The 27019-nt window shown below is 40.4% G+C and overlaps 1 protein-coding gene across 1 annotated transcript in view; it reads left to right on the plus strand.

Moving 5' to 3' along the window:
- Positions 1-222: 222 nt before the first annotated feature.
- PJA2 (praja ring finger ubiquitin ligase 2) overlaps positions 223-27019 on the plus strand; it is a 33688-nt gene continuing 6891 nt past the window's right edge. Inside the window, exons 1-5 of the mRNA XM_083883135.1 lie at positions 223-240; positions 12845-13045; positions 18592-19633; positions 23857-24042; positions 25474-25659. Of these exons, the coding sequence (XP_083739261.1) occupies positions 12847-13045; positions 18592-19633; positions 23857-24042; positions 25474-25659 (1613 nt within the window). The 5' untranslated portion in view covers positions 223-240; positions 12845-12846. The remainder of the gene's footprint in view (positions 241-12844; positions 13046-18591; positions 19634-23856; positions 24043-25473; positions 25660-27019) is intronic.

Here is a 27019-nt window from a genome sequence, read left to right on the forward strand (position 1 = left end):
TGGTTAACAGGGCTGCAGGCCGCCCCTCGACCGCCCCGGGTGCGCCCTCACCCCACGGCCGGCCCGGCCTGCCCCAGCTCCCGCCGCGCCCCGCCCCAGGCCCCGCCCCAGCCGCGCTCCCCATTCGGGATTGGCCGCTGCCTTCCGTCCTGGCTCGTGATTGGTCGGTGAAGGCACGGCTCCGGGCGGGATTGGCCGCGGCGCCGGCGGTGGGCGGGAGGTGGGGGTGGCGAGGGCGGGGTGAGTGCGGTCCCGGCCCGGCCCGGCCCGGCCCCGGCCCGGCTCCGCGGTGCCCATAAAGGGGCGGGCGGGGGCTCGGGGCGCCGGGCCTGGGCGCCGCGGCCGTGGGGGCGGTCGTTTGTGCCGTGGAGCAGCGGCCTTGCTCCTTCCCACCGAGACGGGCCTGCGGCCGAGGGCGGGGGCCCAGCCGGTGGGTGCGGAGGGCACGGCGGGAGGGCCCCGGGGTCCCGTCCTGAGGGGCCGGGGCCGTTTGCGGGCGCGGGGAGCCGGCGGGGCGCGCAGCCACGGGGAGACGCGGGGGCCTTCGGGGGCAGAGGGCTTGCAGTTAATCCCCTCTCTTTGTTGGTTTGGTTTGTTCTCGTTTGGTTAGGAGTTCTTGTTGTGTTTTGTAGTTTTCCCTCCCCCAGCGCCGTGGCGGCGACCCTGTGCCCCGAGGAAAGGGGAGGTCCCTGCGCGGGGTCTGCCCTGTGCCAGCCCGGCACCCGCGGGTGTGAGCGGAGACTGGCCCAGTGTCACCGCTGACACCGCTTCAGAGAGGATGTGAAACAACACACTTCTCTCTTGGCTTGAGGAGAGGAGGTCCGGGCCAGCAGCGCAGCCCCCAAACAAACACAGGGTCAGAAGGAACGTGCTGTGGGCGCAGAGTCCAAGGGAGATCTGTCAGTGTCTGTAGTTGTTGTGCTTCCGCACGAGCGAAATGAACCGGTTGTTATACTGCCCAGGATGGGTTTTGCACCTAGAGGAGAGAAACACTTCCTGTTGCACCTCTCGAAGTTCTCTTGAAGCGCTTGTGGGGAGCTGTTGTTGGAGCTGAGCACTCTCAGGATGCCCTGCTGTGCACTTTAGCTTCACTGGGTACTGCTGGTGAATTAGCACCGAAACATGTCCGTTTCATGGCGTATGAATCTCCGTGGTGCACAAAAACATCATGAGTTTAGAGGCTGTGTACTTCATACGATGTGTTTGAAAGCTTAGACACTGTGTTTAGGTCCTTTTTCTATACTAAAACATATTCAGCACTTCTTTTTTTTCACTGTAGTTCTTGATTTGCATTTGTCTTGTGCACACAAGTTGAGCAGTTTAGAAGAATGACTTTTGATTGGATTTTTGCCACACTATCTAGAAAAAAAATGTGTACTGTTGCAATGAAGAGTGTGTCTGACTGTTAGTGTTCTCTTCAATGCAGAAATGAAGAATACATGCTTTATGGCTTGAAGTGTCATTTGCGAGAAGTATGCTTATTTAAAATTGTGCAAGCAAATGTATGTATTAAAATAAGTTTACTTGTAGCTGAGTCAGACTCTCACAAAGTTGATTTTTCTCTCAGCCACTAAAAAGGAAGAAGTCTGGTAAAAAGTTGTTCACATAAGTCTTTATGTTGAAGTTGCATTAAAATGCAGGATCAGGAAGCTTCTGTGAAATAGGCCCATTAAAAAAATTTTCTTTGCTGATAGAGTAAATTGCAGTGCAGCGTAGTGAGGTGCAAGAGTTCTTGACAGATCAAAGCCTCATCCAAATAGGAAATATTTATGAATTTTTGCCTTGTTAAGCTAGCTGATCCTCTGAAGAGGTGTGCTTCTGCAAAGGCAGTTTAGCATAGCAAGTGAAAAACACTGATAGGATGTATTGGATGACTTTCCACAAACACTGTAATAGGTATTTGTTGCAAAAAGCTGAGCCAGCATTGCTACCATATTTACACAGTAATATCCCTGGTGGCCCATAGTACTTGTTGAGCTGAGTTTGTTTTGATTCTTGGATTCTTAGGAAGGCTTGAATGAAACCAAAAGTATTACTGTGCTGCACAGCAGTGGGGGCTGTTTTTGGGGCAGAAAGGTGGTTTGCAGGGTGAATCATGTTCTTTTGGCATCTGAGGTAATTGGAGATGTGGAAGTCATTTGAAGCTGTAACCATAAAAATTACTATTCCATCAAGGCTTGTCATAATACTTCTGGATAGTGTTTTGGCTGAAGTATGGAGAACAAATTTGTTCTAATTCATTTACTCACTGATACAGTAATAACCTCCCTGCACTTTATTGGATAGGTCTTTAAGTCTAGTAGAGCCCACTTCAGTTACAGTGGTGCTTCAGCAATCTTGTATCTGTATGTTTAGTAGTGTACTTTGACAGGTTCTAAGGGGCTACTTTGCATTTATTTCAGGTGGAAAATGTGTTTAAAGTCTTCAGTTAATACCATGAAATAAACGCTCAAGTTACAGGAACAATTTCACATGTGGAATAAGCAGAGATAAGCCCAGGCTACTGGAGAAGGACAATGAGCTTATCTCAGCCTTCTGTTCAGAACATCCATGGACAGGGGGTGCTGTAATTGTCCCTGAAAGATGCTGGCCTGAACCAATTGTGGAACTTCAGCTCCTGTGGTCTTGGTAGCCTGGATTCAAAGCACATCGTGCAGTTTATCAGGGGAGTGTTGTGAAGAGCTTGTAGTGGTGCTGTGCTGTTGAATATGGGGGCAGTTATTTGAGTTGTCAAGGTGCAAAATGTAGTAGCTCTTACAAGAAGGTTGGTTGTCATACAGGCCACACCTGACTCTTTGTTTATGTGGAGCAGGTCTATGACTTATTTATATGGGAAATTGAGGTAATTGTTGATGAGCTCGTAGTAATGAGTGCAATATTATGCAAGGATGACAGAGTGGATGGTCATGTAAATTGCTAAATGCTCATGTGTTGTGGTGGGGAAAAATGTTTATGAATTCTGCTGCCAATGGCATTAATCATTCTGAGTAGTTTTAAAACAGCTTTTCAAATTTGATTAATTTCAAGTGTGATGTTTTTATACTAAATCCTTATGTAGCATTTCAGGTAACTGAATATGTGACTGTGAAAGCAGAGAGAATTCCAGCTGGGACGTGTGTGTCCTTAACAGTTATTAAAACAGGACCTGAAAAGTTTGTTGTTGTTTGGATTCTAAAGTCCCCTGTGATTTTTCTGTATTGCTGTAGCATCGTCAATATCTCTCTGGTAGAAGCAAAGCAGGGAAAAGAAAATCCAAGGTGATAACAAATTCAAGATTTAAATGATGTCACTAGTTGATACGATAGGAAAGTGTAATACAGAGAAATGGTTCTGATCCTAAGGGTAGATTGTGGATTATTGCTCAGGAGATTAGTGATAATTGGTTATACCAGAGTGTTCTATCATGTCAGCTTAGTGTCAGAATGTTCCAAAACATTCAAGAGAAGTTTTCCTAACCCAGGTGATTTTAAACAATAGCAAAACTCGCCTTTTGTTTCAGTGGTGCTATAGTCAACTTCATGTGTTAACTAGATCTTCATTCATTAAGTGTTTGGTGAATCAGATATTTATCATTTGGCAGCTTAAAAGAATTGTGGTGTAGGGTTCTTGAGAGTACTTTCAGGAACCTGCAGCAGTATTTTTGAGGCCTAAAAATTGGCTCCTACGTAATGGATCTGTAATATGTTTCCATGATTGTAATAAGGCTCTTTAAGTGAAAAGTAGTGGTTTTCAAAAGGAGATGGCAAAAAAAAAAAAAAAAAAAAAATCGAATACTTGTACCATACTGAGTAAACCCAGTAAAATTTCATGCTGCATATTGATTATGTAACCTTTTAAAAGCATCTAAAAAGAAAAATTGTAAAAGTAATAAAAATTAATTGTCATTTATCTTCCATGTAAAAACAAGCAAATAGTTATAGGTAATCATGTTGTAGAATGAGCAATTTGGAGGAAAAAAGCCATAGATTTTCCACTCCATCCAAAACTAGGTATGTAGAACTGATTGCAGCCTGGGGACAGAATAAATATCAGAAATTCTGGAGCTTTGGTTAGGGAAATGACTGTGGAGCTGGTAAGGAACTCAATCTTGTCAGGCTTACCCTCTTTCCCAGTCTCACAGTGATTCTTCACTAGATGTTTGTTTGAATACTTTTCTTTGAGCTGTTTCTTACAGATATTCTTCGGCCTCCCCAGGCTGTCTGTTTGAGGAATACAATGTCTTTACTGGTAGGAACGTTTCCTTTGCCTCATTGCCATGTGTTGTTTCTATGTGTCAGTGGTCATTTTTTGAAGCAAGGTATTTAAAAACTGTATGCAGGGCATAAGACCTGATTTACACTGTTGATCAGGATACAAGGGTTACTTTTCCTGTCTGGTAATTTTCAATCTAATGCAGCTCTATGTGTTGCTGTTTGCCAAAACAGAGGGAAGCAATGACTTGACTTTTGTCTGTTGTGGTCCTCTGTAATCCTCCACTGCACTTCTGCTTAGCTGAACACTGCCAATTGTTCCCCTTTAATAATTCCCTCGGTTGTTTATTCCTACTTGACAGTAATATCCCATGCTTCTCTTATTGAGAATGATCGTATGTCGCAGGTATATTGGAATCACTTTAGATTCTGTTTCATGACACTTCAGGTGAGCTCTTCTGTCTGTTGGTTGGATCAGAGGGTTTGGTTACCCTTGTATCCAAGGTAAAGAATTAATTTTATGAAAGAGGAAGAGTTTGAAGTGCTAAGACTTTTTCTCCTGTATTCTTCAGGAGAAAAAACAAAACCAACAGCAAAACAAAACCCCCAAACTTTGAAAAAAAACTTTAAAAATTGCCTTTACTGCTTCTGATAGTGGATAAGGTTTGATTACATGTTTTGGGTTAACTGTGCTTTAAAAAAGACTGTTACATAAGATGATTGACAGCAGTGCAAAAACACATCTTTGGGTCTTCTAGTCTGATGAATTAGATCTCTGTCACGTAAGAGTTTCCGTGGCTTGCACTTCCACCATGGGATTCTTTTGTCATTTCTAGTTGGTGTGTTTATCAGGAGGGAAGGAAGTGATTTTTCTGGTTTCTTAAAGTATTTTGGGGTCACATGCACTGACAAGACTAAAAGTGTACCTTTTCTGCTTGAAGTGTAGACAAGTCTTGGCATTTTGTTGATTATTGGCATCTATTGGAAGTGTTCCAGATCCAGAGACATGCCTCCTCCTGTAGGAAGTTTATAATCAGAGCTTAAACAAGAATGAGATTTGAAAGTCATAAGAAGAGAGGGCAGATATGGGGGTGGGGGATTGGTGTCTGAATTTCTGTATGTCTTCTGACAAGCAGTAGGTAAAAATTGCTACTTCTGCACCCTTAGTTTAGCACACCTATTTAGAATACAGTAACTTGTTGATACTGGGGAAGGAAAGAGAGAAGGTCGCCTGATGGTTAGCAGTGATGTATTAACAGAACAGATTGCTACAGGGACTACTGGTGAAGTTAGGCTTTTTATTCTGAAAGTTAAAATGGTAGCTTTCTGTGGGAGGATGGGACTTGCTGCTACTTGGTTAGTACAAGGTATACACGTTGTCCTCATCTTTAAAAGCTTTTAGTACTGCAGTTGCTTAATCTTCCCTCTTGAGATTTAATGTGTAATTTCTGCTGAAGCTATTAGTTAGGATAAAAGCTGTAAAATTGATTATTACAGTGGTAAGGCAAAGCTGTCAGTTTATCAGATCAAACAGAGGATTGAGGGTTTTCATCAGGGGAGATGAAAATGATGCATTCAAACTATTTACAGTTATGTGTAAGAAAGTAAAGAAAACTGGATGAAAGTTAGAGCAAGTCAGTATAAAAAACCTGGAAATAATGCAGGAGTTGAGTGTAGTGCTGAAGCAGACAGACCCTCAGAGAATGGTGTTTTATCAGTGCTGGAATGACTCAGTTCTACCACCTTAGCTGTGCTAATGCAACAGCCTGCTGAGCTTCTTTAAAATGAAGACAGACTTACCCAGCTCTGCCAGATCTCCTTCTTTGAGAGTGTAAGTTCGTGTAGGCTGCTTTACAGCTTGACAGCTGACCATTGTAGTGACTCCTGCATCTGAGCACCACCCTAACTCTGGCTCCTTGCCTGAAGTGACCAGATGGCAAACAGCCTAGGGCAGTTCTGTGCCCTTGTGTTGGCCAGAAGAGCTTGGATGAGAGAATGGGAGCTGTGTAGGATCTTCAGCTCCAGGAGGATTTTTAGGGACAGAAAAGAAATACCACAAGATGTTTGTTGTTAGCAACTTGCCCATTCAGACGCTTCTGTATGGAAAGTGATGACTGGGTTCCACTTATTAAGGGAGTTCTGGACGTGAAGAAATTTTCTCTCTGCTTCATAACTTGTCCTGTGAATCTATCTAATGCATTTCTTTCAGAGCAATCACTGATACTTGTGTGGATATATTTTAATTCACTCCTGTTGGTTATAGTGGCAGCACTTGCTCTGTTTCAAGTCTGGCAAAACCTTTGTTATAGTTTGGTGCCTGGGGTGACTTTATGATGGTGAATTATATCCCAGTCATGTGTTCTGTTTGTGCTGGGTATTAAGCTCTCACCTTTAAGGCTGGTTCCGAGAGCGAAGGCAGGAAAGAAGAAGCGCGGAGTTTGTTTTCAGAAACTGCACTCGCTCCCCTCCTTGCTGCTCCTGGGCTGTGCTGTCTGCAGCAGGACAGCAGGAGAGAACTGTCCTTTGATTTTAGTTAGTTTGTAGCTGGCTGATGCAGAGGAGTTCCCCAGACCGGCTTGCCTTTTTCCTGGAAGGGCCCAGCCGTGCTGTGGGGTGAAAACCCAGAAAGGCCCAGGAGCTCCCACACACCTGTGGCCACCGGGGCCGGGATGTGGCATTTCCCAGCGCAGGAGGGACTGAGCCAGCCCAGCTACACCCCGTGAACAGGACTCTGAATTTGCCACCTCTTCAGAACAGACAGAGGTTTTACTGTTTATTATTACTTTTTTTATATATATATATAGTTGTGAATTCTTTGGCAGTTAAATAAACCGTTTTTTCCACTTTTCTCCAAGGAAATCTTTTCCTGAACCAGTTAGGGGAGGGTCTGCTTGAGTCTGCTTTTTAGAGGGAGCCCTTTGGAAATTTCCTCCCAAATTTGCCCTATGTGGGACATTTGGGTAGAGTTATAAATTGGCTGTGGTGATTATAGGAGGTCATTAATTGAGATTTGGAATATACAATCAATGTCCAAAATACTAATCAACTTCTTTTAGCCTGCGTGTTGACTAATGCTTTCATAAATGCAGAAATGTATTATTATTCGTAAAATTAATAGTTATAGGGGTAATATTAATAGATTAATAATTCAGAACTTCAGTTTTGCATTTATGGCTCAAATTGCATACAAAACTGAAGGTTTTTAGGGAAATACGAAACAGAAACCATTTAGTACTTAAGTGGGAGGAAGCTGCTCTTAGTTTGCTGGTGATCATTTCCCTCTTTTAGGAAGAGTCTCAAATCAGTATCAGAATATTTTGATATGATCATGGCTTTTGGGGGTCTTCTTGTAAAAAAATGTGTTCTGAGAGCTAAAAACCACAACTAAACAGTATTCTAATTTAAAATGACATCAATAGTGAAGCAGCCTGACAGCTTATTGAAATTGGACCACAGGCTACTTCCAGCCTCAGGAAAAGAGAAGAAATGATACTGAGTAAAAACATTGACTTAGTGGAATCCGTAGCTGAAAGGAGAGTTCAAAATGACCTGTAAGGTTGATGAAAAGACAGTGCCTGAAGTACCTTCCATTTGTCAGTGTACTTGTAGCTGAGCTGATACTTCTTTTGGAAATAATCACTACTGTATTCTCAAATATTCTAGTGAGGAGCCTTAAGTAACTTCTAAACCAGAGGGTTTGTAGATAGAACTTTTGGTTGAATGGATTGGATCAATAAGAAAAATTTGATTTTTGCTTATCATCCAGTGTATTGTTTTCAGCTAAATTTCTTCATGGGTGTTTGCATGGAATTATATTCTGTATGTTTGGCTGAAAACAGTGTTGATAACTTGGGGATATTTTTGTTAATGCTGGGCAGGGCCTGCACTAAGCTAAGCCCTTTTCTGCTTCTCTCCCCCCCAGTGAGAAGGCTGAGGGTGCACAACAAGTTGGGAGGGGACACAGCTGGGACAGGTAATTCCAACTGCTGAAAGGGATATTCCAGACCTGTGGCACCATGCTTAGCTAGTAGAGGGAAGATGATTGGCCAGGCTGCTCTGACTTTGGAGCTGTCTGAGCATTGTTCGTTTTCTGGTGAGCAACTGGGGGGTTTTTGCATTTTTAATTTTCCTTCTTTTGGTGTCTTTGCCTATTTTTATTTTTTTTCCCCTTTAAAAAACCCTGGAGTTCCAGAACTGTCTTTATCACAGCCCATGGTTGGTTTTTTTGTTTGTTTGGTTTTTTTGTTTGTTTGGTTTTTTTTTGTTTTTTTTTTTTTTTGTTTTTTTTTTTTTTTTTTTTTTTTTTTTTTTTTTGTTTTTTTTTTTTGTTTTTTTGTTCCACTTTTACGCTTCTTATTCCCTCTTCATTTCTAGTAGATGGGAGAGTGAGTGAGCACCTGGTGGTGCTTAGCTGCCTACCAGGGTTAGACTCTGGCATATGGTTTTCTGATGTTTAGATGAATACCAGACAGTGAAAATAAACTTTAACTGAATATTCATGGCTTTGAGTATTAATCTGCTATGTATGTAGTTTGAAACTTGTAAGCATAATAAATAAAATAATTTCAGTGTTAATCTTCCTATAGAGGCAAGAGAAGGAAATTGTGACAGTAGTATGTTGTTTCAATTATTTAAATTGAAATATTCCTCAGGGTTTTGGGATTACTGTGTGCCTTTCTTCTGTTGACTAAATCAGTAATCTCCTTGCAGTCCTGAGCAGTGGTGCTTAGCAAGCTGAAAATTCTCCATTCTAATTCAAAATTTTTTAAAATTCATCTGCACTTAAAAGTTTTCGATAACTGCAGGGAAGAAAGAGATGTAGAATTCTGGTTCCAGGTAAAGAATATTGGATAATACAGTTTAAAAGACAATGTGAATACTTTTACCTGCAACATTTATTTGTGTTGATCAGGGGTGTGATTTCACTATGAATCAGAAATAGTCAATTAAGGGCAGGGGTGTGAAGAATTATTTGGTTTTAAATTTTGTTCATTTCACAGCTGAATTCATATACTTCTGGGAATAAATGCAGATTTATTTTTTTAAGATGGTAACCTGGAAAACAGTAATTGTGTTAGTATTACATGCATTTCCTTTTCAAACCTTGAATGTGAGATCCTGTTGTTGCCTTGTAGGAGAAAATGTTTTCTGTTGTTCATAGGCATAAGACAAAAAAGAGCAGTTGAGTAGGATAAAGGATTTATTTTTATTTCTGTGTTGAGTGCTGAGATAGGGTTCAGAATATGCATGCAAGTTTTTTTTACGCATGCTAGAAAAAATCTGTGGAAGAACATAAAAAAATATTAGATGTTAAAAGATTGAAAGAATACTTCCTAGAGAAATATTTGAGGCTAACTTCACATTTCTAAAAAATCCCAAAAAAGCTAGTTTAATACTTCTTGCAGCAGAAAATGATGACACTGGAACTGTTTCCTCCCAGCTCCTTGCCCACTCCGCTCTGGGCCCCTGCAGCCACATTCTGCTTTTCCCTTCTGTGTAATAGCCCTTCACACCCTGTAAGAGGTCCCTCTCCAGCTCTTGTAACCCCACTTTGGGAGGTTGCTCTGAGGTCTTCCTGCAGCCTTCTCCAGGCTCTGTTAGTGTTAGAACATTCCCATCTCCCTTAGCCTGTCTTCACAGAAGGGGTGCTCCAGCCTCAGATCACCTTCACGACGCCCAGACATGCTCTCCTCGAGCCAAGAGAGCTGCTGCTCTTGTCATTAGTGCACAGGATATGAGCGAGTGGAGGAGACAGGAGGGAACAGAAGGGAGAGAAGAGTAAAGGGAGGTGACCAGGTTTCAGTGGGTAAAGACAGGATCCTGCTAGCATCTGTCTGAGCAGGAAATTCCAGTTGCCCTACATCTAGCTCTGTAAATTGGTTTGAGATTTTTTTTTTTTAATGTAGTATTGTCGTCAAAAACATGGATGATTTCTGTAACTCAGGTTACAGTGCTAGGTTGTAAACACATACAGGCATGCATCTACCCTAACCTTGAACACTTAGGTCTCAAAACCCAGTTGTTTTTATTTTCCTTTTTTAAAACCTATGGAAGAGGACAAGTTGGTTAGAATTTGGTCTAGATTCTGAGGCTTTCTGTGCTGCAACCTGTAATTTGCTGTCTCTGGGAGTGGTGTCCTTAGTGCAGTGCTGGTAGAAGTAAAGAGGAAGCACACCATTCTGTCAGTGGTTAAGGCAGTACCTGTTAAAGGCTGGATCTGCCTGTTTGTGAACTGTGTGTTTGAGATGGTCTCTCCCATTTTTTTTAATCAGCTTTGGTCATCCAAACTGCTTTCCTGTTCATGATCCTTTTGAGGCCTTCAGGTGACTGTAATAACATTGTGGATGTATGGAGGTCTGTGTATAAGCATCTTCAGCCAGAGAAGAGAATAATCAGCTTATTTGCCCTACCTTATTTATTCACTGGTGTGTTGCTTCTCTAAGACTGGCCAGTCACTTCTCAGTGACTATTGGGTGTCCTTTGAACAGGTCCACTAAACTGAGCTTCTGAAGCAGTACCTACTTCTTGGGCTGAGCTAGCCTGGAAGAAATAAATACCTGAGAGAGGATATTGTGTTTCACAGCTTCGTTGTCTGAAGGGTTTCTTGTAAATTGGTCTGTGCATTCATGTGTCTAAATGCTGCTTATTTTAGGCATGTAGGTAAATAAATGCCTGCCTCATTCTCTTATTTTTGAAATGTGTAGTATTTAGGTAGAATTAGTCTCTCCTGCAGACTAAAGGTGACATCCATACTTCCAGTAAGTGGTGAAAGCTTTCGCTGTCTTGATCCAGTAAGTCTTTCCCAGGACAGAAGAATAATAAATGCCTGCTCTATCTTCTAGAAACAGTTGAATATGTGATGAGAGACTCTGTATGCGAGAGTGTTATTTGGAACAAAAAATGTAGTGCGTTAAACAGATTTTACAAACATCAGTTTTTTAAAAACTAAATATTTGCATTCAGAGAGCTTGTCTCTGAGTGGACATCTGTTTTTGGACAATACTGATGTTTTAGAGAACAAAATGAAATTAAGAATTATGCAATTTTGTTTTATTTTTGCCTTGTTTATTTCAAACACTTTTTTGAGAACAGATTTCTGCATTGCTATTCTGATTTACTAATCTAACTGTTGGATTTTATTCTGCAGATTTGGATGTGGCTGCTAATTAATCAGCTCCCTCTGGCAGTCTGCTGATCAACTGTGTTGTAATCAAGGGAAATTTCAGAATTGTTAGAGCTTGGCTGAAAAAAAATAACATGCTGGTTGACTTAAGATATTAACTGCTGGCTGAATAGATAGGAAAATGAGTTGTCAGCTTCATTTTTTCTTGCATTAGTTCTAGGATTTTGTTTTGCAAAGACAACAGTTTTTACCTTTCTAAAAATTGCGGGAGTGGTATAATTAATAACAAAACAAACATTTTAGGGTCTGTTTTTTGATGTAGGATGGGCAGGTCTGGACAAATAGTCAAAAATATTTCCAGGGAAAACTGTGTGTAATAAAGCTACGTAGAGCTTCACAGATAAATGAGGAAAAAAGCCTCAGATACGTGCTAATTTTTTCCTGCCAAGGTTCAATCGCTTTCATATGTCTCTGCCCATAGATACTCTCTTTTTAGGTGTAATGAAGAGATTAGTTGCACAGCCAGGAAATAAAAAAGCTTTCATATTTTTCTGAAGTTGATAATACTCTATATTAATATTTTCAAACTTTATCTTCCTTGTCTTTGATGTTAACTTTTTAATTTGGTGAGTTTCAAGAATGGAAACTTTTTAATTCCGTATCTAGTAAAGATTAGAGTGAAAAAGTAACTTAGAGGGACACAAGAAGTCACTGTATATCTGAAATAGTGAGTTTCTCATTGCACGTGTACAAGCAACAGCCTTTGGGCATGAACCCTTGTGTTAAATTATTAATACCTGATAATACTGCTCTGTTATAATCTTCATTACAATATTGTCAGCCATTTTCCACTGTTTCTCAAGTTCCTTTTTACATCCCGTATTTTCTTGGTGAAAGCTGTAAGTGGCATTAATATGAAAAACTGCTGTAAGAAGAAGCAGTGTGTGGGCAAAGCTTTGTATGGCCGTGCCTGAACATACTACCTCTAGCAGTAAGAATAAAGCCTTCTCCCTGGGACTTTTTTTTTTTTGAAGGTGTGATTTGATTAATTATACTTTTACAGTCACAAAGATAAGCTAGCTAGGGCTGCCTGAATTGTGCATTACCTGTGTATTACCTGAAGAATTTTCCATTATAGTGCTTGCAAATCTTTTCTGCAAGCTTATATGTGTGTTGCGTCAGATTTATGAACAGCTGAAAAAAAAAAAAAAAGCTGTGACATTTGGGATTGATTTTTTTTTTTTTAAATTAAGTCTGTTGTTTACTAAAAACATGTTAAGATGGGGGCACAGTGTTTGCCAGTATTATTTAGTGTAGGTGAAAACTCAGTTATATGCTTTTGTAATGTATGGGCCCAGAGCACTTTGTGTTTCTTAATAATTATATTGTTAATGAAGCATATGACTTTAGAGAAATAGAAAATTCCTTGATTGAAAAAGTATATCAGAATGTTAGGGAAGAGGGAAACTGTGAAGACATTTTGTTGTGTAACAAGTATCTCTCTTTTTCTTTCTTCCATAATCTCATGTAGCAATGGGCCAAGGACTTGGCAAAACTGCCTGGCCCAAACCTGCAGGAGGATATCAGACTGTTACAGGAGGAAGATGTGGAAGAAGACATTCCCACGTTGGGTTTAGACGATTTTTGAGTAATCAAGACAGAGATGGACATCAACAGAATGATGACTGCAAACAATTAGAATTGGAAGATGTTCAGAAAGGCGATTCTTTATGTATGTACATATCTGTGTATGTGCTATTTCATTGCAAACTGGGATGCTCAGGGCCAGAGGCAAAGGCCACGTTAAGAGCCACATAAGTGACTCATGTTATTGAGTCACTTAAATCATATGAAAAGTATATTTCCTATGTCTTTAATTTGCTTTTCTACTAAATTTCAGTCTCAAAAGTATAAATAATCTAATAAATTTATATTAGGTTGTGTAGTTTTGCCTGAAGAACATTCATAATGAGTGAATGTGTTCTAACAAACTAGATAATAATAACATTCAATTATTGTCTCCAAATTAAAATTCACATTTGGAAGAAGATGCCTATTCTAATCTTGTGAAAATCAGCTTACGCCTCTGAAAAGTCTTTAGAAGTTCCTTTTATTTGTTTATACCAGTTAGATTACTTCCTTTTCTTGTTTAATGAATATTGGATGTTAGTATTTATCAAAATGCCTTATGTGACATTAGCATCTGAATAATAATTTAATAGAGGAATACAGAATGGAGTCTTGGATTAGAAATATGGTCCCATTTATTTGCCTGAGGTTTTCAGCTCAAAAACCCCCATTTGATATAGCCTTAGATCTTCCAAAGCATCTGGGGAGAAAGGACTTGGGGATACTGCTTAACACTGGGTAAATATGAGCCATAAGTGTGCCCAGGTGGCCAAGGGCACCTGGCTTGTGTCAGCAATAGTGTGGCACAAGGGCAGTGACCATCCCCTGTGCTGGGCACTGCGTAGGTTACACCACAAGACTGTCCAGTTCTGGGCCCCTCAATTCAGGAAGGATATTGAGGGGCTGGAATGTGTCCGGAGAAGGGCAGCAGGGCTGGGGAAGGGTCTGGCGCACAAGTCAGATGAAGTGCAGCTGAGGGAGCCGGGGGTGTTCAGCCTGGAGAAAAGGAGGCTCAAATAGACCTTCCTACTCTGTACAATTGTCAGAGGAGGCTGGAGTGAGGTGTTTGTGATTCTTTCTGCCCAGTAACAAGTGATGGAACAAGAGAAAATGGCCTCAAGATTGCCAGGGGCGGTTTAATTGGCTGTTTGGGAAAATATCTCCACCAGAGGGGGTACCAATCATTGGAAGAGGCTGCCCAGGAAGGTGGCAGAGTTGCCGGTTCCTGGATATTGCAGCTGCCCTCTTGTTAGAGGGTAGAAATGAGCCCAGACACCGACTGCTTGTTTATCACAGCATAAAAAGGGTCCTGGTTTCTTCCTCTTTACAGCTTAGCCATCCTGACCCCGACTATTCACTGGCTCTGCTGCAGCAAGCTCTTGCTGTAGGAGGTTTCCCTTGCAGCCTCTGTCTGCTGGTTATTTCCTGTTAAACTGTGACTGCATGTTTTGGTTTGCAGACTCTGAATGCAGGCTTTTACCCAGCTACACTAGGACTGCAGGTTCCAACAACAGACTCTAACTGCAGACCCAGACTGACCTCACAGCAGTGATTCTCTCTCTCCAGGATCCTCCTTCATGATTCTCTCGTTCTCTCTTCCTCAAGGTTCCTCCTCCTTCATGATCCTCTCCTCACCAGCTAACCCACTCTCTAGTATCACACTTACCTTTATTGGATATAGCTGTCACTCATCAGGGGCGAGGCTGTTGGGTAATTAACACATCTGTTACATATCAGGGAGAAGGTCACCTGTATGCCCTTCTCCTACACCTGGAGGTCCTTAAAAGGTGTGTATACTTAGTCTAATGGTGGATTTGGCAGTGTTAGATTTATGGTTGCACTTGATACCTTAGTGGACTTTTCCCGCATAAGTGATTCTATGATTCTACAATGTAGGGTTTTTTCCCTTCTTCCCTTACAGACTATTTTGAAACTGCTTTCTCATTCTGATTTTTTTTTCTTTTTAAATTATATTGGCATAGTGCTGTTTTAGCTTTGTATTCAATCTTTTTTGTAATCTGTTACATGATGTAGATCATCTTGGGGTGGTTTTAATCCTTTTTAATTGAAATGTGTTTATTGTTGTCCATGCTTCATACATTTTCTATACTTTCATGTAGTCAAAGGTCTGTTTCCTGTAAGACAGCGTTGACATTAGTGGAGATCCTTGTACTATCTCTGTATAACGCTACCACATTTTTTGTTTCAGTTACACAGAGCAGCATGCAGTTATTATGAGTCATTAGATATGTGCAGCTTAAGGGTGTATTATCTACCTGTTCTTAATACAGTTGCTTTGTATGTAAAGTAGTCTAATAACAAAATGCCTTTTCTTGATGTTTGTTTTTGTGTGTATTACAGCTCTTCAGATTTATCTTACAGAACTATTTGGATTGATTTACTTTTTATCTCCACTAAGCTACATTTTTCCCCAGCTGGTATTATATTTGGGTGGATAGGTATTACCTAAAATGCTGCATATTTTCTGAGTTAGAAGGATCTCACATATATCATGGAGTCCAACTCCCAGACCTGCATATGACATCCCCAAGAATCACTCCATGTACCCAGGAGTGTTGTCCAAGCACTTCTTGAACTTGGTCAGGCTGGTGCTGTGACCACTGCCCTGGGGAGCCTGTTCCAGTGCCCAACCGCCCTCTGGGGCAAGAACCTTTATGTGATACCCAATCTAAAACTCCCCTGATCCAACCTGAGGCCATTCTTTTGGGTCCTGTCTCGAGCACCACAGAGAAGAGATCAGTGTCTGCCCTTCATCTTCCTCTCTGGCAATGTTGAAGAGCCCCGGTGAGATCCTCCCTCAGTTCTCGTCTTCTCCAAGTTGAACAGACCAAGTCACCTCAGCCACTTCTTATGTGGCTTCCCCCTATTGGTTCTTCACCATCTCCATGGCCCTCCTTTTGACACTAATATCTTTATATCTTACGTGGTAGTAGCCCAGACTGCCCCCAGCACTGGAGGTGAGGCCGCTCCAGCCCAGAGCAGAGTGGAACAATCCCCTCCCTTGCCCAGCTGGTGATACTGGGCTTGATGTCCCCCAGGACAGGACTAGACTCTCCTGGCTTCAGGGGCACTGCTTGTACATGTTGAACTTGCCATTGACTAGGATCCCCAGTGCTGCTCTCCAGAATCCTGATTTAGTGTCATCAGCAAATTTACTTAGTGTACTTTGCAGTCCTGTGTCTTAAGTTGTTTATGAAGATTTGAAGAGCACAGGTCCAAGGGTGGAGCCCTGTGGAATCCCGTTAATGACAGGTCACCAGTGTGATTTCACTCCGTTCCCTTTGTGCCTGACCTATGAGCCAGTTACTCACCCATCACATGATGTATTTATGCAGCATGTGCTGGGTGTTTTGTCCAGAAGGATCCTATGTGAGGTAGTATCAAATGCTTTGCTAAAATCCATAAAGATTGCATGAACTGGTTCCCTTGATCCAATAGGTGGGATACCTTCTTGTAAAATGAATTTAGGTATGACAAGCAGGACTTTACTCTCGTGAAGCCATGCTGGCTGTGACCAATGACTGCTTTTCCTTCAGGTTTTTCACTACACCAGAATAGTTATCTCTCTTAATTTTGTCAGTCACTGAAGTGGACTGACAGGCCTGCCTTTCCAGGGTCATCCTTGCCCTCCTTGAAAACTGGGGCAGCATTACCCAATGTCCAGTCATCTGGTACCTCTACAGATTCCCAGAATTGTTGAAAAATCGTTGAGAGAGGCCTTGCTGTGTTGTGTTCACCAGCTGACTTGTTGACTACCCTCTGATGAATCCCATCAGGCCCTATAAACTTCCAGAGATTCTGCAGGAGCAGCAGATCCCATACAAGTTCAGGGTTGACGGGGAGTTGATCATTCTCCTGGTCATTGTCCTCCAGCTCAGAGCACTGGGACCTCCTTGGACATCCTCTCTTCATCAGTCTCGAAGATGGGAAAGGAAATCATTTAACATCTCTGCCTTGTCTCTGTCCCTGTCTGTAAGGTGACTATCCTCATCCTACAATGGGCTAATGTTATTTCTGCACTGCCTTTGCTACTGACACGCTTAGCAAAGCTTTTTATAGTCCCCACTGGGGACAATAAAAAGTCTGTTTCTGGCTTGCATCAATCCCAGCTGAGTTCTAGCCACATGAATTTTCTCCCCACAGTGGCAGCAGCATTTCTGTATTCCTCCTGTGTCACCTGATTTTGCTTCCATTGGCCATACACCTTGTTTTCTTGCTTTAGCTACAAAAGAAGATCCCTGATCATCCAAGCCAGCCTTCTGCATCACTTGCTTGACTTCCAGCGTTTTTGGAATTACCTGTTCCTGTGTCCTTGGGATGTGACCAGCACTGACCCCAGCACCTTTGAAAGCCTTTTCCCAAGATCTCACTAACTAGTTCCCTGAGCAATCTGAAGTCTGTTCTCCTCATGTCCATAGCTGAAGTTTTTACTTTTCCTTCTGTCACCAGACTTTAAACTTGATCACTTCGTGTTTGCTGTGGGCAAGACTGTCACCAGTCTCCACTTGGATCATGAGACCCTCTGTTACTAAGCAATAAATTGGGGAGGGCACCTTTCCTAGTTGACCTCTTTAGTACCTGTACCATGAAGATGTCATCCAGGTGCTTTAGGAATCTAAGAAACTGTAGTAAATGGGTAGGAGGAGATATTATTGGCAATATTAAAAATGTGACTGGATTTGATCCTTGGTAATTTACTATACATGACTCTGCTTGAGCAAGAGGAGTGGACTGGATGATCTCTAGAGGGGCCTGCTAACCAGCCTTGGCTTGTAGCAATTTTGTGGAGTTTCAAGATTCTAATTAAATACAGTATTATTTCCTGGAAGCCAGACCCCTGGTGCTGAGGTGCGTACCTCTCATAATATTTCAGTGCCAGGAATTCACCAACCTAATAATGGAGCCTCATCTAACGATTTAAGCGAGATTTTGGACAAAATAACATGGACTGTTGCCGTGGGTAGGAGTTTAAAAATTACTTGAAAAAAGGATTGATTTTGTAGTAGCAGTAGTATGTGTTTTACCACCTTTAACTCTTCCTGCTGGATTTGATCTTTATTGTACCTTTATGCAAGAGATGTTCAAGTGTAATATAACTAAAATGCATTTGTGATGAAGCAACTATTGACTGTAATACCACATTCAGCCCTGCTGTTTTCTTCTTATGAAGAGTTGAATTCAAAAGGTGCAGGTACAAGGTACAGTTCTTTTAGTATGTAATTTATAGTAGCAGTAAGTGGCTTTATCTGAGTGTGGTAGAAGGCACAATTTAGCCAGTTAATGAATGGATACTCCATTATGGAGAGAAATGTTCTTTCAGTTTTTCTGTTATCTTAAAATTCCCTTTTGTATAAACAATGTAAAAATTCTGCTTATATGTGTTCCTTTAATTCTTTTTTTTCCTATCACATCTGTAGCTGGAATTGTATAATTTAGGTATATTTCTTTAGACTTAGTTTGTATAAATGAGAAAGTAAATATATTGTTGAAGAATGACTGCATCTGATAAATGTTTCTATCACTTTGCACTGCAGTCCGAGTAAATTATCCCTCCTTTTTAATGAGCAGTTTTTGTAGACAAGAATATTTCTGTTGGTTTTGATTATTCCACTGCATTCTTTCTTACAGCTTTTTCTGAAGATTCCAGTCCACTGGTTCACGTTTCTGCTGATTTATTAGATGAGCCTTTGTCAAAGGATGCTGGCACTAGAGAACCTGTTTGCCAAAGTGCATCAAGCCAAACTTCTGAAGTGACCACATCACCGTTTTCTGTATTCTCTTGTGGCCTAGAAGGCAACCAAATCTCGCAAGACTTGATGAATCCTTATGAAAAATCTACAGACACTGCAGAATACACATCTGAAGGGCATAATGATTTGAATGGTAAAAATGGAATTGCTTTTGTAAACATTGACTCCTATGAACCAGATAGCAGTGATGGAGAGGAAGAGGATGCTCTAGACAAATATTCTTGGATAAGAGAAGCAGCAGGTGTAATTCAGGGAAGACTAGATAACATACTTTCTCAGTGTGAAAAAGAGGTGGAGTCTCTTAATGACTTACAGTCCCAACTGTGTGGTTTCAACCACAGCCTTTGTAGAGAAAGCTGTGAAGAAGCAGGACCAATGCCTTTGGCATGTCCAAACAATAGGACACTTAAATCTGCTGAAAATGAAGCCATACCGAAAATAAGCCTGAGTGATGACAGTTATGAAACACAGCAGACAAAACATATAGTGGATGTTGGAATTGGAACCCCCATACCAATTGTTGATGTATTAAACATCATTGATGGAGAAACTGAGCGAGAAAATTCATCTGAGCTAGTAGTGCGGCCTAAAATTAGAAAACAAAATATTGCAAAACAACTGGAAAGAGAAAGTCGTCTCTCTAGTGATGATGAAAAGGAAGGTGATTCCTGGAGGAGAATTGGAATTGCTGATGTCCAGCAATGCCATCCTGAGTGTCCCTTGAGAGATGGCAAAGAGGAGATGAGTTCTGGTGTGTTCTTTCTCTCAAGAGTGCACAGTCATCAAAAGAATATGGAAGTAGACTTAAGAAGAAATGCAGTAGCTCGAGAACAAAACAATGTTCTAAGTGACAGTGCTTTTTGGAATGAGTTTGAAGACCACAACACACATTACTTAATGTCCCACAAAGATGAAGACAGGTAAAATTTTGTTTTTGTATCTGTTTTAGTATTGAATCTTTTGTGTATATAATGTGCAAAACTGAACAATATGCTAGCAAATGATGCATAAAAACTTGAGGCATTTAAGAATATGATCAGATAACAAGATGCTAACTTTTCCTTACAGTTATCCCTCACTCTTCTGGTGGTGTAAAAAGCCTTTCCTTATGTCTGCAGTCAGAGCACTTATCACTGAGGAATATTACTTGTTTATTTTTATTTCATTTTTACTGAGCAGATGGAGAGTAAAGACTGATAGCCTTCTTCAGCTTTGAAAGTTTCCTTCTAGGCTGACCCTTCAGAGTTTGGTTTTTTACCAAATATCAATATTCTATATGGCAGCTTATTTACGTTCTTGTCTCCAGCCTTTTGGAAGAAATTGTTCTTCCTTGTAATATTTGAAGAATAACTTGATAAGGCTACTTATAATCCCCTTTTAATGGAAATTCTTCAGACTACTAGGTGTTTCCAAAGTAGCTATTAATTATTGCAGTTTTAAATTTAAAAATTGCTCCAACCTTGACATGAGAAGCGTTATTCAGGTTCCTCCTGCTTTGAGATCTTCACCCAAAAGACAAAGGAATTTGGATAAACCTTATGTTGATTAACTTCTATTCACAAAATGTTAGTTTAGAGCTCTTCATTATTAATTGGGATTATATAACTGAGCTATTTGAGAGTAAAAAGATTTCTAACCTTATGATCATTTATGGAAAATGTAGTAGGGTTTGTGATGGCTTTTTTCCCTATTTTGCCGTTTGCCTTCATCTTGTTGATTCTGTTCCTATGGCATTTTTTACAAGACATATCTTCTGTATGTTGATGTGTCTCTCTTATGGATGTGCTTGCAATTTATAAGCTTACCTGCTTACCTGTCTACCTGCTTAGTAGATTGTTGCCTGTGTTTTTGCAGAGAAAAAAGCATGAAAATTAATTATCATAAAATGTTGTCCTTAAAACATTGCAGAGTTTCAATTGTGAGAAAACAGAATGCATTTTAAAATGGGATAGTAGACTTAGGGGCTTTTCTTCTTCAAGGTGTAGGTATATGGTCCCACACTTGTGAGGGGATAATGTCCTGTAGCAGCACAGGTTGGGGCTGACCCGTTGGAGACCAGTTCTTCTGGGTAGGACCTTGGGGTGCTGGTCACGTGTGTCCTGGGGGCCAGGAGAGACCGTGGGATCCTGGGATACACCAGGAAGAGTGTGGCCAGCAGGACAGGGAGGTGATCCTGCCCCACTTCTTGCCCCAGCAAGGCGCATTTGGGGTGTCGTGTTCATTTATGGTTTCTACAGTTGAAGAAAGGTAAGGAGCTACTGAAGAAGATCCAGTGGAGGCCACAGAGATGGTGAGGGGTCTGTGCCATCTCTCTTATGAGGAGAGGTTGGATCTGGGCCTGTTTAATCTGGAGAAGAGAAGACTGAGAGGGGATCTCACTAATGCAAATAAATGTCTCCAAGGCGGGTGCCAGGAGGATGGTGCCAGACTCCCTTCAGTGGTGCTCAGTGACAGGACAAGGAGCAATGGCCATAAACTAAAACACAAGAAGTTCTACCACAACAAGAAGAATTTTAGGTTGAGGGTGGCAGAGCATTGGAACAGGTAGCCCAGGGAGGTCATAGTCTCCCTCTCTGAAGACAATTCCAAACCCACCTGGGACCGTTCTTGTGTCACCTGCTCCAGGTTGGACTGCAGGGTGGCAGAGGGGTTGGACTGGATGATCTTCAAAGGTCCCTTCCAACCCTGACAATTCTGTGATTCTTAATAAAGGTACTTGCAAATGAATTCTTCACTTCCTTTTTAAAAGTTTTGTTAGTGCATAGTCTTTTTAATTTTTGAAATGCTGCTGCTAGAAGATTAAAATGCCATGAAGGAAGTGTGATGCATTCTGTAGTTACTGCATTGCCTTCCATGATGCATAGTGATGGATTATTGTAGCATGAATAAAAAGAAACATGGAATGATTATTTGAAATGTTCTTGATGATGACTGAACCAGTAAACAGGAATCATATGTTTTTAACTTAGAATCCCCATAATTTATGTTCTAAAACCTAAAAATACTTATGTTTATGAAATAAATTGTCAGTGATTGGTCTGTACGAAGAAGTAATATGTTCACTTGTGACAAGGTGAAGTTTTATGTTTAAAGGCTTAAGCCATATTTTATATTCATGCAGAGCCACATAAAAAGTGGATTTTACATACATGTCAAACTACCTTCTTCAGCTCAATTTTAGCTTATTCCCATCCTAGGGAGAAATTCACCTTTTGGTTGCTGCAGTGTGGGCCTCCACCTCACATACTTGCCTCAAGGAGGTGCACAGCTGTTGTGGTGTTAACATGTGAAAGCTGTGTGGGAAGAAGACAGTCTTGCATGTTTGTTAGAACCATGTATGTTCTAAGTTGGGAGAGTGGTGGAAGGTCCAGGGGCAGAGGTGGAGGGAGGAGGATCATATATCCATTAGTTCCGTCCATTTAATTTTGGGCTGTGTGGCAGGTACAGGTTAGGAAGGGCTACCATCAGCCAGGGGAGAGACTGTCATCAGCAAGTGCACATGCAGATGCTGAGTTCACCTGTTATGCTTTTGGGAAATGACAAGTCTGTAACTCTCTAACCATTAAGTAATGTTCTGCACCCGTGCGGAATTGAGCACAGTTGAATCCTGAGTTCTGAAATATTTAATGTTCTTCAGTTGTTTAGTGTTAGTGAGGTTAGGTATATCTGTTTCTGGCTTGAATTAGTGTTTGTATATAAACCTTAAAGAGAAAAATTTTACTAAAACCAAAGGGAGCGTATTTTAAAGTGTGTTAGGAGTCATTCTCAGATTGTAAAATAGATAAAACTAAAACAAGAGATCTGTTTTTTCAACTAGTCTTAGAGTATGTAAGATGAAATTGTAAAATATATATTTAAAAACTTTATCAACTAACATTCCAAACCAAACTCTTAACCCAAAACCAAAGAACCACAGAACAAAAGTTTAAAAAAATACCAATATTAAGCTTTAGATGGTGTAATATGTGATGCATTAGACTACATATCAGAATTTCATAGTAGATTGGATTTCTATTTTTAAGTAATTCATTAAAATAGCCCCAAATTAATAAATAGTCTCATTTCCATCGCTTTCTTTAGCCATCAAAATTGTGATAGAAAAATTTATTCCAGTCTCAAATTAAAATGCTTATATATAATCTGCATCTTGAACTTACTTATTCTTGTAAAACTTGCAATGTATACTATGCAGTTTTTCAGAACACTTAAAATTTATTAAATTGAAAGTTCTTTTGGCATGTATTTGTAATATTTAATAAAGTGAAGAAATTATTGAGTTTGTGGGTGGGGAGGGAACAATACACTTAAATACACTGGGTTTAGCAGATTAGAAAGCTGTGCTGTGGGTGTTTTGGATTGCTTTATAAAATGAGGTCTAGTAAGCATGTTGGCTGTTTACATGCATGTTTTCTCCAACTTTATGAGGTGATGTGGCTAGTTGACTATATTTTGAATTTCAGTAGCTGTCACTGTAGTGAGTGAATCTTCTAAGTGCCATCACCAGTGGTAGCAGTAGTACATCCTTCCTAAAATAGTGCTAGCACTACTATTTTGTTTAAGCTGCCCAAAGCTTATTTACTCTCCTTTTCTATGTGGTGACCGAGCAAATTGTCTTTTCAAAACCCCCTGCCATTCATCTTGTTTGGGCTAGTGAATCAAGTAGTTTGCAATAAGTCATCCATTATATCTTTCTATGTTTAAAAAGGTCATTCTATATGGCTTATATATCCTGAGAGCTTTTACTTTACATTTGTTTGGTGGAGAGGTAAGGCTGACATTGATTATTTGTTAATCAGGCAATGCTGCTGTTTTTGTAATCTGGGAGAAAGATGTGTATAGAGAGTCTGGTTTCTGTTCGTGAGTTGTTTCTTGTACTCTACATATGTAGCAAGGGAAGAACAAAACTTTTTTGCAAAATAGGATGGGTAGAATTTTTGAATTTTCTTACAGGCTGCTTTTTTCTTTTTTTTAATCAGCTCTGTACAGTTGATTTGTAATGCCTCTATACATAGCACAAGATTAATTTATCTTAGAAAATAAATTGCTTATATTGAGAGCGATGTTGATAGAAAAGTAGGAAATTGTTTTCTTTCCCCTAAAGCAGTGTTTGAATTCATACTCTATTACTTTGTTTAAATTGCAGCTCAGAGTGCAGTGATGGAGAATGGTCTACGTCTGTGCCTTCGTATTTTACTGCTGTGGAAAAAGAGCAGTCTTCAAGTGATGAAAGCTGGGAGACTATCTCATGCAGGGAGGAGTGTGACCCTGGTGTGCAGAGGAGCAGCAGTGGTGTGAAAGAGGAGGGCATAGACTTCTGTTTCCAGGAAAGGTGTGCCTTTGTTTTATTAACTGACTTCCTGTAGCTTCTAGCATTGCCAGTAGTAGGGTATTCGCATAGCACTACACAGAAGAGCATCTAAAAGCAGTTACCATGCTAGCAACAGTCATTTGCCTACATCACAATAGTCTGAGTAGTTGCATGTATTGCAAATTAGGGAAAATATGGCATTTCATGCAAGCAGTTCTGTAATGAAAAATACAGAAGCAATGAGAGTGCATTGATATATAATGTCAATATGGTTAATAGACTTAATATATAGACTCTTGAAAGCCAGTTAGGCAAGTTAATTGTTAAGATATACATGTTACATGAACGTCTTTTGATACTGCTTAGGACTCCTTGAAAAGAACTTCTTTATCTCTGCTTTATTGCTTCTCCAATTCCACTGCTGCTCCTCATTTTCTGCAGCCCTAGTAATTAAAGTAAACTTGAATTACTTGCTTGCTCTAGTAGCTTTAAACTTAGTTTATTTTTCCAGTCATTCAGTACTTTAAGCTGCAGCTGCCTTTGCTATAAGAGAAAACCTGTAGCTATATATAGCTAAGAAGAATGTGCTTGGCTTTTCTCTAAGCATCTAATACTGACTCTAGTTGGGATCTTTATAAAGCAAAGGCCACACATGGGTGTTCTTTCAGCTTCTTCCACTCTTAAGTGCACAGTACCTGTTGCCAAGCACTCCAGTTTGTTGTTAATGCTTTTTTAGTATTCTGCATATTCTTGAGTCTTGGAGAACTAGTGTGACTTTATGAAAACTTTGTGACAACTCATCTCTTTCAGAAGAACAATAATGGAGCTGTGGGCTTTTTAACTTTCTTTTATATTAACAGCAGGAAAATGTAAGCATCTTTAACATAATTGCTGTTTATTTTCCTTTTTGTAAGGAAAGTGGGCCTCACAGCCCCATGACTGCATCCAGGTGACTTGTGCTCCTCTGGAATATCTGGAAGAGAAGTCTTTCTCTTGCGAAATAGCTTCTCTTGCGAGTAGTAGCTCTTTGCATTGCATCCAGGCCTAGCTTTGCATTGGAGGCTACTCTGGGGTGTCAAGACAATCTTTCTCCTTAATGCCTTTAGGAACTTGAAGATAAATAAGAAAATGTTTAGTACCAAATCTATTAACCATGGGAGGGATGCTGGCTGTGCTAGGGAAAATTCAATGCAAACCACTTAGTCTACTGCTAGCCTTGAGCCTTAGACAAAACTTTGCTGTAGAATTATGCGTGTTACTAGAGAGTCTGGGGCTGATACCACTGGGAATTTTTTGAATTTTTATGGCAAATGCTAAGTTTCTAATCTATGATTCTGCAGTCTAGGAAACATACCTGTTTAGTCTTTGTGTTATGTTTGGCTTTTGTTGCTTATGCATGTTTGTAAATTCTCCTAGCTTTTTAGTTTTAGCTTTTCATTTATTTATATAAAGGGAGCAGACATTATTGGAGGAAGGTGAAATTCCTTGGTTACAGTACCGAGAAGAAGTGGAAAGTAGCAGTGATGAGGAAAATGATCCAATTAGTGATTTTGTGCATCTTGGATTCTTCTTGTTGGATGGAAATAATAACCTTGAGGATGACTCCAGTGTGAGTGAAGACCTGGATGTGGAGTGGAGGTATGCATTTGATAGTTGTCTGCTTTAATTTCAGGGGGTTTGAAGTTACTGTTTTGCTTTCTATGTAAGATGTCAAAAGTACTTATCAGTATCCAGTTCCTTCAAGAACTGATAATCTCAGTTTTAAAGTTTAAGGTATTTCAAGTGATACGTATCTTTTAATGAGAGACAAGGGAACAGATTTTCTAAGTCAGGCTGTGATTTGAGAACATTTTGGTGTCTTAAATATGCAAGGCATGGGTGCATTTTTAAAATTAATTTTCAAGTGGAAGTGTAACAAAAATAAGGCAGTATAAATGTAATCAGCATTCAAGTCAGTCCTGTTTTATAATTGGTCTTTTCCTCCTTTGAAACTGGTGTAAGTTAGTCCCTATAAATCTATTTTATTTCTCTTTGAAAGGCCATGCACTTACCTAATATTATCATAATTTTGAATGCCTCGCTCAATTTTCTGTCATTAGATTACTGAAGGATATTGCAATCAATTTATTATAAAAATGCTGCAAATACCAGGAATAAAATGATTGGAGCCACATTCAAAATAGTATAATGTATAATAGCATAATGTGTTTGTTTTACAATATGATAGACAAAAGGCTTTCCAGTAATAGACATAACACTGCTCTCTTCTGCTTATTAAAATATAAACTCCAGTGCAGACATACCAACACTGTTGTTTTCTCCTTGTGAAGTTATATTGTGGAAAAGCATAGAAGGGGCTAATGCATGAGAGTCCAAGCTAGAAGTAAGGCATGTGTTCTTACACTGTCAGGCAGTAAGCTAGCAGTGGAATTGTGTGATAGGGACAGAAGCTGTTTGAAGTGTTGGAGGTTAGCCTTGGTAAGCTTCCTAGTTACTAAAAACAGGAACAAAGATGTTGGTCTGTTAAGTTCTGTCTGCTGAGCTTACACAGACCTGAACATCATTTCACTTGTGCCTGTTTTAAGATTTGATTTCTGAATTTCTAAAACAGAACTAGTGGAGCTGCCAAACCATGAACTGTGACACATGATGTAATCAAAATCTGATTGTTAGTTGTAAAACAACCTTCATAGCTTATATATGAATCATATTAGCTGAACTTACGCCTGTTCACAGTAAAAACTCCCATCAGGATGTTCTGAACTATATGCTGTGGGAGTGTGATACCACTGTGCTGGGACCAGGGGTAGGCAGCTACCTACAGAACTGCCTGTGAGAGGCTGGGGCTGCCCCATGTGGGACACAGCTGGTTCCAGCTGCCCTCCAGTGGACCCACCACAGGGTGGGGCCTCTAGGGAAGTACTAAAAAAGGATAAAAAATGCTGAACAGCAAGCAGTGTATGGGAGAGATAGGGGGATGATGTGAGAGAAGCAACCC

This window comes from Zosterops lateralis (genome assembly GCF_965231275.1).
Source record: "Zosterops lateralis genome assembly, chromosome: Z".
NCBI lineage: Eukaryota > Metazoa > Chordata > Aves > Passeriformes > Zosteropidae > Zosterops > Zosterops lateralis.